At 37.0% G+C, this 13163-nt stretch overlaps 2 protein-coding genes across 6 annotated transcripts in view; one reads left to right on the top strand and one right to left on the bottom strand.

Annotated features, from left to right (window-relative positions):
• LOC105732492 (protein NPAT) overlaps positions 1-13163 on the top strand; it is a 149782-nt gene that overhangs the window by 60168 nt on the left and 76451 nt on the right. The window lies entirely within an intron of this gene.
• ATM (ATM serine/threonine kinase) overlaps positions 1-13163 on the bottom strand; it is a 149994-nt gene that overhangs the window by 122667 nt on the left and 14164 nt on the right. For all 5 annotated transcript variants that reach the window (XM_064375392.1, XM_064375391.1, XM_064375393.1 and 2 more), the window contains 4 exons: positions 6542-6707; positions 5631-5869; positions 3438-3601; positions 1179-1348 (listed from right to left, as the gene is read on the bottom strand). In XM_064375392.1, the coding sequence (XP_064231462.1) occupies positions 1179-1348; positions 3438-3601; positions 5631-5869; positions 6542-6707 (739 nt within the window). The remainder of the gene's footprint in view (positions 1-1178; positions 1349-3437; positions 3602-5630; positions 5870-6541; positions 6708-13163) is intronic.

Below are 13163 nucleotides of genomic sequence, written 5' to 3'. Positions count from 1 at the left end.
GCCACTGCACTCCATCCTGGGTGACAGGCAAGACTCCGTCTCAGAAAAAAATAAAAAATAAATAAATTAGCAAGATTTTATTTCAGAGTTATCTTGTATATATATCCCTGCTCTTTTTTTTTTTTTTTTTTTTTTTTTAAAGACAGGGTTTCACCATATTGGTCAGGCTGGTCTTGAACTCCCGACCTCAGGTGATCCGCCCACTTGGCCTAAAAAGTGCTTGGATTACAGGCGTGAGCCACCACGCCCGGCCTCATCCTTCCTCTTTAGTCACCAAAACTATTCCTCTAAAACAGGAAAATAAAGAAACCCAAAAAACTGTTTTTCCTTTATATTAATTCAGTTAATCCGATAAATATTTGCTATGTATTTTCTAGAATGTGTGGTACTTAAGAATAGGAATCTTACGTTATTCATCTCTGTATCCCTAACACTTGGCACATAGCAGGTATTCAATAAATAAATTAACTCTTGACTAAATGGACAAATGAAAAATCTTAAATAGCTACCCTTAACCATATAAACATGCACTTAAACAACAGGTATCTAACTATGACTATAATCTATAAATCTCTGTCCTTACACAACTTGCTTACCCTCTCTGAGTTTCAGTTTCTTTTCAGTAAAGGCAACAGGCTGAACTAGACAAATTCTAAACATCCTTACCAGACCTAATATTTTGGGATTCCAAAGTATTCCATAATTTATTTATTTAAATATATGTGAATGTCGTATGAGAATAAAGAAGACAGAAAAATAAGAGAAAATAACTTACTATCATCATATAAAGTAAAAATTATTATTATTTCTTAAGGTTATTTTTAACTTCTTCCTAATTCTATTAAAAGGTGCTAGGTATGCTAAAATCTTTTGTTGAAGTGTACAATTCAGTGAATTCCATGAGGTACACATTTCTAATTGCCTACCATTTCTAATTGCTGCCTTCTTAACTTGCTATGACAATATGATTAGAAAAGGTAGCCCCACCCTTGGTCCCAGCAAATGAGCCATTAATAACTGATCTCATTTGTCATGGCAATCACATATCCCTTTGGTAGTAATAGGTTTGGGAGTAGACAAATGACTTAGTTCTGGCTGAGATTAAAGGATTCCATTGAAAGTTTTCTGAAAAATAAGAGACTAAAATGACACTGAATGAGAAAATGATAACATTTTACCATGACACAAGTTCAAAATCATTCTGTGACTTCTGAAGGTGATCTTTTATTACTTCCCAGCCTAGTTCTATTTTCTTCCTTTTGCAAGGTACACTGTAATCACTAGATTCTCTTTGTGCAGTAGTATAAGATTGAGAAATCTCCAAGGATCTGGTATCTTCATTAAAAACCTGTAAAATAAAAATAAATCCACTTTTTTCTTTTTCTTTTCTTTTCTCTTTTGTTTTTTTGAGGCAGAGTTTCACTCTTGTTGCCCAGGGGCTGGAGTGCAATGGCACGACCTCGCTTACTGCAACATCTGGCTCTTGGGTTCCAGTGATTCTCTTGCCTCAGCCTCCAGGGCAGCTGAGATTACAGGCATGCACCACCATGCCAAGCTAATTTTGTATTTTTAGTAGAGACGGGGTTTCTCCATGTAGGTCAGACTGGTCTTGAACTCCCTACCTCAGATGATCCACCCGCCTCAGCCTCCCAAAGTGCTGGGATTATAGGCATGAGCTACCACACCCAGCCAAAGCCACTTTTTTCATTGCTACTGTCTTATAATATTTCATTAGGGGAAAAAAAAATTCCTTCTGAAATGAAGATACAGGGAATTCATAAAGCAAGAGTAACAAATTTTAGAAACATATAAATCTGATAACATGGTAAAAAACAAACAGCTTGCATGACAGTAATGGCACTCTTAGAAAGCAGGTATTACCAAGTAATACATTAGTTTTATTTCCTGGGAACACTTACTAAAAGCACCAAGAAATCTAAAAGCAAAGCAAAAACCTTTACTTTCAAAGGGATTCAATTTTTTAAATTTACCATTAAGAAAATATTTAACAGAATGAAATTACTACCCAGTATGTTAACCAAATATCTGGGGAAAACAGTTTTGTTTAAAAAACATTAGGCCATCAGGTGATGAACGGGTAAGTAAAATGGAGTATATCAATACAACTGAATATTATTCAGCAATAAAAATGAATGAAGTACTGATTCATGGTAAAACATGGATGAACTCTGAAAACATGCTAAGTGAAAGAAAGCAGACACAAAAGACCACATGTTGTATGATTCCATTTAAATGAACTGTCCCAAACAGGAAAATTCACAAAAACCAAGATTGATTAGTGGCTGGTTACTAGGATCTAGAAGATGCAAGGAATTGGGACTGAATGCTAAGAAGGTATGAGGTTTCTTTGGGGATGATAAAAAAGTTTTGGGCTGGGGCTGTGGCTCACACCTGTAATCTCAGCACTTTGGGAGCCCAAGGCGGGTGGATCACAAGGTCAGGAGTTCGAGACCAGCCTGGCCAAAAGGATGAAACCCCACCTCTACTAAAAATACAAAAATTAGCTGGGCGTGGTGGTGGGCACTTGTAGTCCCAACTACTTGGGAGGGTGCGAGAGGAGAATCACTTGAACCTGGGAGGCAGGGGTTGCAGTGAGTCAAGATGGCACCACTGCACTCCAGCCTGGGGAACAGAGCAAGACTCCGCTTCAAAAAAAAAAAGTTGTAAAATCAGTGGTGATGGTTGTACACACAGTAAAAATACTAAAAACCACAGAAATGTACAATTCAAAATCATGAATTTTAAGCTATGTGAACTCTAGCTTAATTGCAAAAAAAGAAACAGACTAGGCGCGGTGGTTCATTCGTTTAATTCCAGCACTTTGACAGGCCAAGGTGGGCAAATCACTTGAGCTCAGGAGTTCTACACCAGCCTGGGAAACACGGTGAAACCCTGCCTCTACAAAAATTTAGTTAGGCGTGGTGGCACATGCCTGTAGTGCCAGCTACTGAGAGGGCTGAGGCAGGAGGATCACCTGAGCCTGGGAGGCAGAGGCTGCAGCAAGCTAAGATCATGCCACTGCACTCCAGCCTGGGCGACAGAGGAAAACAGGAAAAGAAAAAGGAAAGGAAAGGAAAAAGGAAACAGAAAAGAAAAGGAAAAAGGAAAGGAAAGGAAGAAGGAAAAGAAAGGAAGAAGGAAAGAAACATTAGGGTTATAGTCACCTTACTTCCTATAGGCAATCATTTAAGAATGGAAAAGTTCATTGCTAGTTTTCACTAAGTCCATATCTGCAAAAGCTTTAACTTTTAAGTTAAAAGGGTAATTCCAAATAATTTCTGATATTTTGAAAGGAATAGTTACATGTATAGAGCCATTTTATAGGCTTTTTGTGAGAACACAGGTTTTAAAAGCCCAGCTAAAAATAAAAAAACCAACAGGAAATTTCTAAATGTGACATGACCTACTTACTGTACCTGGTGACAAATATCTGCCATCAATTCAATCAAATTTTCCTTGACGGCAATATTACGAAATCCTGAAGAATACTTTCCTCTACTTCCTATATGACTTATCTCATTCACTAGCAGATCATATAAGTTGTATAAAATACTTTTCCATTTTGTTGATTCATAAGCACCTGTAATCCAAAAAATTAAAATGTAATTTATTCATGTACTCTGTTTGCACTGCTAGCTCCCACAAAATTATTCAGTTGTCAAGCTGCATCAACATTAGACATCTGGTCCAACTTTCCATCCAGTACTAACGCCTTGTCTGACAAGATCCTTGACAAACTATATTTCCTAACTGTTTTACATTTAGATAACTGTATTTCTTTATTTCTTTATTTTTTAAAGATGGAGTTTCACCATGTTGGTCAGGCTGGTCTTTAACTCCCGACCTCAGGTGATCTGCCCGCCTTGGCCTCCAAAGTGCTTGGATTACAGGCATGAGCCACCACGCCCAGCCTAGATAACTGTATTTCTTATAAATTTCTTCCATATTCTGACCTAAAATCTGCCTTTCTCCAATTTATTCTCCAACCTGAAGCAAATACAATTAATATGTTCCCTCTTTCATATGAGGACCAAGTTCTCTGTATACCTTTTTTTGGCCAAAGAGAAAAATACTACCAGTTCCTTCAACTAGTATACAAATGACATATTAACCAGAATTCTCACCATTTCAGTCATCCTTCCCAAGACATATTCCAGTCAACTTGAAATGCTGACTGTACAAAATGTGGTGAACATAATACTCCAACTGTGGTCTGACTAGTATGTGGAACAAATGTCTATTATTTCCCATAAACAAAGTACCATCAAATCTATTAATGTAGTCTGAAACTACATTAGCTTTTCTGGCATCCTCAGCATCCTGTCAATTTTAAATTCATCCTACATACACAGTTAACTAAATCCCTAGACATATCGTATCACCTCCTAATAAGCCTGATCTTCATCCAGGTGAGAGGTGGGTAAAGATGAAAAACTATAAAAAGTCACTGTTCTTTCACTTACAGCGGTTTCATGGGTTACACATTACCTAAATATACATATTAGAAACACATACAAAGCTACTTTTGATAAAAAGTGGCTACACAGCCCAGTGCAGTGGCTCACGCCTGTAATCCCAACACTTTGGGAGGCCAAGGTGGGTGAATCACTTGAGTTCAGGAGTTCGAGATCAGTTTGGCCAACATGGTGAAACCCCATCTCTACTAAAACACATAAATTAGCCAGGCGTGGTGGCGAGCACCTGTAATCCCAGCTACTTAGAAAGCTGAGGCAGGAGAATTGCTTGAACCCAGGAGGCAGAAGTTGCAATGAGCTGACATCATGCCACTGCACTCCAGCCAGGGCAACAGAGTGAGACTCTGTCTTAAAAAATAAAAAGTGGCTATAACACATTTCCTCCATTATAGCTGCTATTTCCCAATGTAGTATGCTGTCTTAAGAAAGTCATTATACTAGCCTTGATGAATTGGTCCAAAGGCTAGCAAAAGCCCAAAGGCAGTAATACACAGAGCATGAGGAAACTCCAGTTCCAGCCAATAAAGTTCCTAACTACTGAAAAGCACTATACCTTCTGAGCAATACTTTCTTAGTGTAGGACAAATATGAAGGAATCAAGGAGAACAAGTGATTCATTTTTTTCCAGGAAACAAGGCCCTAGAGTAACTATGAGGTTTAAGGCAGCAATTTCCCTTTTTCTGCCTCACATTTCTATGAAAGTAATATGTATGGATCTTCCTCAAGAGCTGAATAATCTGACTGGTTTTATGCTTTATCTTCTAATAAAATCAATAGGTAGATAAACAAGATCCTGCTTTCTTTAAATTCTTTTGCCCTACAGTCTGTGCCAGACCCCTTAGTACTGAAGTATTGATGCATAATCAGCTCCTAAAGGGAACAATGTCTCATATTTGTTTGTATTTTCCATAATACCTAACATCGTATTGAACACACAGTAAGGCATAACAGAATTTGCTACCACTGCTTCAAATTCTAAAAACTCTATGAAAAACATTCTCATGACTAATTAACATTATCAACTAGAGCAATCCAGAGGAAAGTCATATCCTCCTACAGAACACTAATTTTATACTTAAGCCTTTATGTTTGAATGAAGAAGCAAATTCAAAACAGTAAACATTTCCTTTATACCTTTTTCTTGGGTTTTGGCTCCTTTTGGATGATGGATATAAATTTGCAGTTCAAATAATTCAATAATGACTTCTTTTAGAGAATCATTAAGTCTATGTTGAGTCCAAATATAAAGCAAGGTGGGAAGAATTTCATCTCCTAATTCACACACTTGAATTCGAGAGTTGGCAGCCAGAGTCTTGAGGAAGATAATAAGAGCTGCTAAAATATGATTCAGACCTGAAGAGCTCTTTTCCTGTCTGTGAGAAAACAAACAAACTCAACTGGGTATAACAGGGGGAACAAAGTACACAAATTAAAGACAGTTATGAAATGGGATGCTGAAAGAAAAAAAACGTTAATTTTCAAACAAAAGCCTTAATTTCAAAACTACTCATTAAAAACAAATCACAGCATTATTTTAAACTAACAAAAAATTAGTTCTTATTTGGTACTGAGAGACCACTCCTGTTAGCTCTCCCTGCTGCTAAAACATTGTCTAAAAATAAACAAAACTGATCTGCAGCAACATTTATAAAATGTTCCACATTATAAATTAAATAATGCCAAACAAATGTACAACAGGAATACTTCCTAAATATATTCCTATTTTATCTTATTCTCAATATATTACAACCATCCTCAAAATGGGGGAAATGTAACGATTAAGAGGATATTTAACTTTCCTGGTCATCAGAACATCAGCAAGACACATCTCCCACTTGAGAACATCATGTAGTGTTGAGTGTTCTCATATTGGATATTCAGGAAGTGTTGGACTTGGTTGCCTCTTTAGGAATCCACTAGTTCTGTTATGATGGATCAATGCTTTATTTAAAGGTAGAATTTTTAGTTATTGAATCTAAAACATGGTCTTGCAAGAAGGTCAAAAGTATTTCAATATAAAACTAAAGAAAAAGAGATTAGATTACCTCGCACACTGAATGGCCTTGGAGAACAAATCCAAAAATCTGGAATTTAATCCATCAGTCTGAGAACAGCATCCTTTAGTAACAGTATGAATTATTCTAGCCACTAAAACTCTATGAACATCTTGTGAAGGTTTCAGATACAGCCTGAAGTACACAGAGAACAATTCTTTAAAAAAAAAAAAAAGTTATTAGTCATGTTTTTAAAAATAAAAATTATTAAACGTCACAATTTATATATTCCATAATCCCATACAGAAAAAAAGATTTTAAACCTGCACTAATCTATTTTTAACATACTAAAAGTACTCCATCAATGTTTAATTTTATCTTATATAAAATGCCTTTAAGACAGGAACAACTATAAACTGCTGTGAGAGCAACAGTTTAAGAGCCAGACTGCAGAAACATTAGCTAACTTATCTAAGCCTCTGTTCCTTCATCCAGGCCTAACAAGGCACTTACAGTACATACTCCATGGTTTGGTTTTGTTTTGAGATGGAGTCTTCCTCTGTCATACAGGCTGGACACTGCAACCTCTGCCTCCTGGGTTCAAGCAATTCTCATGCCTCAGCCTCCCAAGTAGCTGAGACCACAGGCACACACCACCATGCCTGGCTAATTTTTGTATTTTTCAGAGATGGGGTTTCACCATGTTGGCCAGGCTGGTCTCAAACTCCTGGCCTCAAGTAATCTACCCATCTCGGCCTCCCAAAGTGCTGGGATTATAGGCGTAAGCCACTGGGTCTGGCCTCTACAGTTTTTTAAAATAATGATACTGTTTGATTAAAAATGTCCATAAAATACGTTGAGACTTATAAAGGGTATGAGATTTTAGTCTAGTTAGTTTGTTTCTTATTTTGTTGAGGTAAGGTCTTACTCTGTCGCCCAGGCTGGAGTGTGGTGCTAAGCTCATGGCTCACTGTAGTCTCAATCTCCCCAGACTCAGGCGATCCTCCCATCTTAGCCTCCCAAGTAGCTGGGACTATAAGCCCACACCACTACACCCAACTGATTTGTATTTTAGGTAGAGACAGGGTTTTGCCATGTTGCCCAGGCTGGTCTTGAACTCCTAGGCTCAAGTGATCCACCTGCTTTGGCCTCCCGAAGTGCTAGGATTACAGGTTACAGGCATAAGCCACTGTGGCTGGCTGAGATTTTACCCTACTTGTAACTTAGCAAATCAACATGACAGTTTCATGGGTGCTGGCAGGAGACATGAGATTCTTGATAAGAGAAAAAGGAGAATTTATTTCTCACTGCAATGATAGTAGCCAGACTACCTTAATTTTTGCATCAGTTCCCCAATACCAAAGGCAAGATGAAGTGGGACACTTGACATCGCGAAAACAGTGGACTGAGTTACAACAGAGAAACCCCAGGCTTTTTAAAATGAATAGGCTATAAGTAAATCTGTCCTTCGTTTTGGAGGAAGCCATCATCTGACCTCAAGTGGTCCACCTGCTTCAGCCTCCCAAAGTGCTGGGATTATATGTGTGAGCCACTGCACCAGCTCCCAAATAACATTATTACAAAATGTTATACTTGTGTTTACTGGGACTTTATATAGACAATCATACCATCTCCAAAAGGGAAGTTTTATTTCTTCCTTTCCAATCTGTATGCCTTTTAGTTTTCTTGTCTAACTGCCCTTGGCTAGAACCTCCAATATAATGTTGAAAAGGAGTGGTGAGAGTGCACATCCTTATCTTGTTCTCGATTTGTCTTACGAAAGGCTTTAAATTATAGATTCAATTTATTTCATTCAATTTAATTCAATTTATTCTCTTCATAGTTATGGGACTAGTCAAATAATCTCTTTTATATTGGATGACTTTTGATAATGTATCAAATAAAGGTTTGAGGAACTGACCCATTTAAATTAAGTTTAATGTCCATACAGATGTTTATAGTGTTTCCCTATTATCCTTTTAATATCTACAGGATCTGTAATTAGATCTCATTTCATTTCTAATATCAGTAACTTTGGTCTTCTCTCTTTTTGTGTGTGTGTTTTTTGAAGAGACAGAAGTCTCACTATGCTGCCCAGGCTGGATTTGGATTCCTGGGCTCAAATGATCCTCCCACCTCAGCCTATCAAGACATAAAAAGACATGGAGAAGCTGAGAGTGGTGGCTCACACCTGTAATCCCAACACTTTGGGAGGCCAAGTTCAAGTTGCTGGCCTGAGCAACATAGAAAGACCTTATCTCTACTAAAAATGAAAAATTAGCAGAATGTGATAGCTTTTGTCTGTGGTCCCAGGTACTTGGAAGGGGGTGGGAGGATCACTTGAGTCCATGAGGTTGAAGCCGCAGTGAGCCATGATCTCACCACCACACTCCAGCCTGGGTGACAAAGAGAAACCCTGACTCAAAAAACAAAACAAAACAAAAAACATGGAAGAACTTTAACTGCACACTACTAAATGAAAGAAGCCAATGTGAAAAGGATACATACTGTTATGATTCCAACCACAGTCACATACTGTGTAACAACATTCTGGTCAATGACAAATGGCAATATGAAAAGGTGGTACCGTAAGATTATATCAGAACTGAAAAATTCCTATTTACTTAGTGATGTCATAATATAAGAAATTACTCACAAGCATTTGTGATAATATTGGTATTAAAAAAACCACTGCACTGCCAGTCATTTAAAAGCATAGTACATACAATCATGTACAGTACATAAACCTTGACAATGATAATAAATAAGTTACTGGTAAATGACTGTGTTACTGATCTATGTACTTACTCTACTATGGTTTTTTTTAACACTATTTTATACTATATTCCTCCTTTTTCCTCTTAAAAAAAAAACAGTAAAACATCTCAGTTAGGTCCCCTAGAAGGCATTTCAGAATAAAGCACCATTATCATAGGAGATGAAAGCTCCATGCACAACCCTGAAGATCTCCCAGGGGGACAAGATGCAGAGCTGGAAGACAGTGATACTGGAGATGCTGACCTTATGTAGGCCTAGGCTAATGTGTGTGTTTGTCTCTGCTTTCAACAAAAAAGTCTAAAGGAAAAAATAGAGTAGTAATAATTTTATTTAAAAAGCTTATAGAACAAAAGGAAAAAACACCTTTAAGTATACAAAGAAAAAATGTTTGTATAGCTATACAATGCATTTGTATTTTAAGCTAAGTGTTATTACAAGAGTCAAAAAGTCTAACTTAACTAAAGCTATACAATGCATTTGTATTTTAAGCTTAGTGTTATTACAAAATTAAGGTTTATAAAGTAAAAAAGTTATAGTAGCTAATGTTAATTTATTATTCAAGAAGAAAAGTATACATTTTAAATTCAGCACAGCTTGTTTATAAATTCTACAGTAATATATAGTAATGTCCCAGGCCTTCACATTACCACACACTCCTGCAAGCTCCATTCGTGGTAAGTGCTCTAGACAGGTCTACCATGTTTTATTCTTTATACCATGCTTTTACTGTACCTTCTCTATGTTTATATATGTTTAGATACACAAATACTTACCATTGTGTTATAACTGCCTACAGTATTCAGTACAGTAACATGCTACACAGGTTTGTAGTGTAGGAGCAGTAATACGATATAACCTAGGTGTGTAGTATTATACCATTTAAGTTTGTATAAATATACCCTGTGATGTTCATACAACAAATAAATTGCCTAATGATGTATTTCTCAGAACATGTCTACATTGTTAAGAGATGCACAACTGCATATGACATGCTGGAGAAGGCCAAACCATGGAGACAGCACAAAGATCAGTGGTTCCCACAGTTTGTAAGGAGGGAGGGATGAACAGGTGAAGCACAGAGGATTTTTCTGGCAATAAAACTATTCTGTATGGTACTATAATAGTGAATAATTGTTACCATTCTCCCCCAGAGGAGAAAAAATATGACCATCTCATTAGATACAGAAAAAGATCTTTTATAATGTCAATACACTTGTAAAAACCCATAGTATATATACTACCAAAAGTGAACTTTAACGTAACTATGGACTTTGGGTAATAATGACGTGTCCCAGCATAGGTTTGCTGATTATAACAAATGTTGTTGATGTTGATGGTAGGGCATGCTGTGTGTGTCCAGTGAACTTTCTACTCAGTTTTACCGTAAACTTAAAAGTCCTCTAAAATATAAAAGTCCATTTAAAAAAAAAAAAAAAGGAAACCTCTAGGTTTGAGAAACTGAATAATTGCCAGTGTAGCTTGAGCATAGAAATTAGAAGAGCTTTAGTTAAGTCAGACAGGTAGGAAGAAGCAAAATTATGCAGAGCTTTCAAGGCCTGGAAGAGGAATCCTCATTTTCTATTAGTTGTGCTAGTGAGAATGTAGAGAAACTGAAACCCTTGTGTGCTGCTGGTGAGAATGTAAAATGGTATAGCTCCTGTGTAAAACAGGATGTTGGTTCCTTAAAAAATTAAATATACAATTACACGATCTAGCAATTCTACTTCTGGGTATACATTCAAAAGAACTGAAAGCAGGAAACTCAAGAGACATTTGCATACTTATGTTCATAGTGGCATTATTCACAATAATCAAAAGGCAGAAACAACCCATGTCCATCCAACAATGGATGAATGAATGAGCAAAATGCGGCATATACACACAACAGAACAGTGTTCAGTTTTTAAAGAGTGAAATTTGGACTCATGCTATAACATGGATAAGCCTCAAAGACATTTTGGTAAGTGTAATAAGCAAGTTGCAAATGAACAAATACTTATAGGAGTCCTTTAGTTCAGGCTGCTATAACAAAGTATCATAGATTAAGTGGCTTAGAAACCACAGAAATTTATTTCTCACAATTTTGGAGGCTGAAAGCAAGAGATCAGGGTGCCAGCATTGTGGGTTTCTGGTGAGGGCCCTCTTTGGAGCTGCAGATTACTAACTTTAAACTGTACTTTCGCATGGCAGAAACAGAGCAAGTTAGCTCTCTGGCCTCCTTTTATAAGGGCATTAATCCCATCCATGAAGGCTCAACCACATGACCTAATTACTTTCTAAATCCTACACTTCCAAATATCATCCCTTTGGGAATGAGATTTCAACATAATTGAGGGGACATAAACATTCAATTCATAAAAAATAAAGTACCCAAAACAGCCAAATTCATAGAGACAGAAAGTAGAATGGTGGCTGCCAGGGGCTGGGGGCAGGGGAATGGTAAATCATTGTTTACTGAGTATAGAAAAAAAAGTTCTGGAGACAGATGGTGGAGATGATTACACAACAATATTCAATTGTACACTTAAAAATAGTTAAAATGATAAATGTTATATATAGTTTACCACAATTTAAAAAATCATACTGAGGTCCTAGCCAATGTAATAAGGCACAAAAATAAAAGCCACATGGCTCAGAAAGAAAGAAAAAAAAATTGCTGCTTAAAGAAGACACGTTTGTCTTCAAAGAAAATCCCAAAGAACATGCAAAAAAAGCTACTAGATTCATGAATAAGTGATTTTAGCAAGATCCCAAAATACAAGGTCGCTAGATAAAAATCAACTGTAATTTTGGATAATTTTTGTACATTGAAAAATTTGAAAATCAAAATGTTAAAAACAATGCAATTTACTACTGCAGTATATATCTAACAAAACATACACAAAATCTTTATGTTTATGCAATTATAAATGTCAATTTGTAGCTGGGCATGGTGGCTCATGCCTATAATCCCAACACTTTGGGAAGTCAAGGCAGGGGGATCACTTGAGCCCAGGTGTTTGAGACCAGCCTAGGCAACAAAGTGAGATCCTGTTTCTAATTTTTTTTTAAATAAAATTGAAGAAAAAAAATTCTCAATTTACAATAAAAAAAAAACTATATGCTGACAATTACAAAACACTAATGAAAGAAATCAAAAAAGACCTAAGTAGCCAGTGCAGTGGCTCAAGCCTGTAATCCCAGCAGACTGGGAGGCCAAGGCAGGCAGATCACCTGAGGTCAAGAGTTTGAGACCAGCCTGGCCAACATGATGAAATCCTGTCTCTGCTAATAATACAAAAATTAGCTGGGTGTGGTGGCACATGCCTGTAATCCCAGCTACTCAGGAGACTGAGGCAGTATAATCACTTGAACCTAAGAGGTGGAGGTTGCAGGTTGCGGTGAGCCGAGATCGCGCCATTGCACTCCAGCCTGGGTAACAAGAGCGAAACTCCGTCTCAAAAAAAAAAAAAAAAAAAAAAGGGGTGGAGGTTGCAGTGAGCCAAGATCATTCCATTCCACTGGCACTCCAGCCTGGGTGACAGAGAGAGATTCTGTCTCAAAAAACAAACAAACAACCTAAGTAAATGGAGAGATATACAGTGTTCATGGATTAGAAAACGCTACATTGTTAAGATTTCTATTCTTCCCAAATTGTTCAACAGTTTCAATGCAATTAGTATCAAAATCCCAGCAAGATTTTTAGTAGGAATAAATCAGCTGATTCCAAAATTTATACAGAAATGCTGACTTAGTCTTAGGCCATTCTTCTCATCTCATCCTAAACTCTATATAGAAATCTCATCCATAGTCATGGCTTTAATCACCACCTCTACCAAATATGTATTTTGAGCATAGACTTCACTTCTTCCACAGAGTCCTCATGTAAGTTTTAGAGAATGAAGTTTTAGAGAAG

This window comes from Aotus nancymaae, unplaced genomic scaffold (genome assembly GCF_030222135.1).
Source record: "Aotus nancymaae isolate 86718 unplaced genomic scaffold, 86718_ANA_hifiasm-v0.15.2.pri h1tg000012l, whole genome shotgun sequence".
Taxonomy (NCBI): Eukaryota; Metazoa; Chordata; class Mammalia; order Primates; family Aotidae; genus Aotus; species Aotus nancymaae.
Note: the sequence above shows the minus strand (reverse complement) of the source record. Positions and strands in the feature narration are given on the sequence as shown.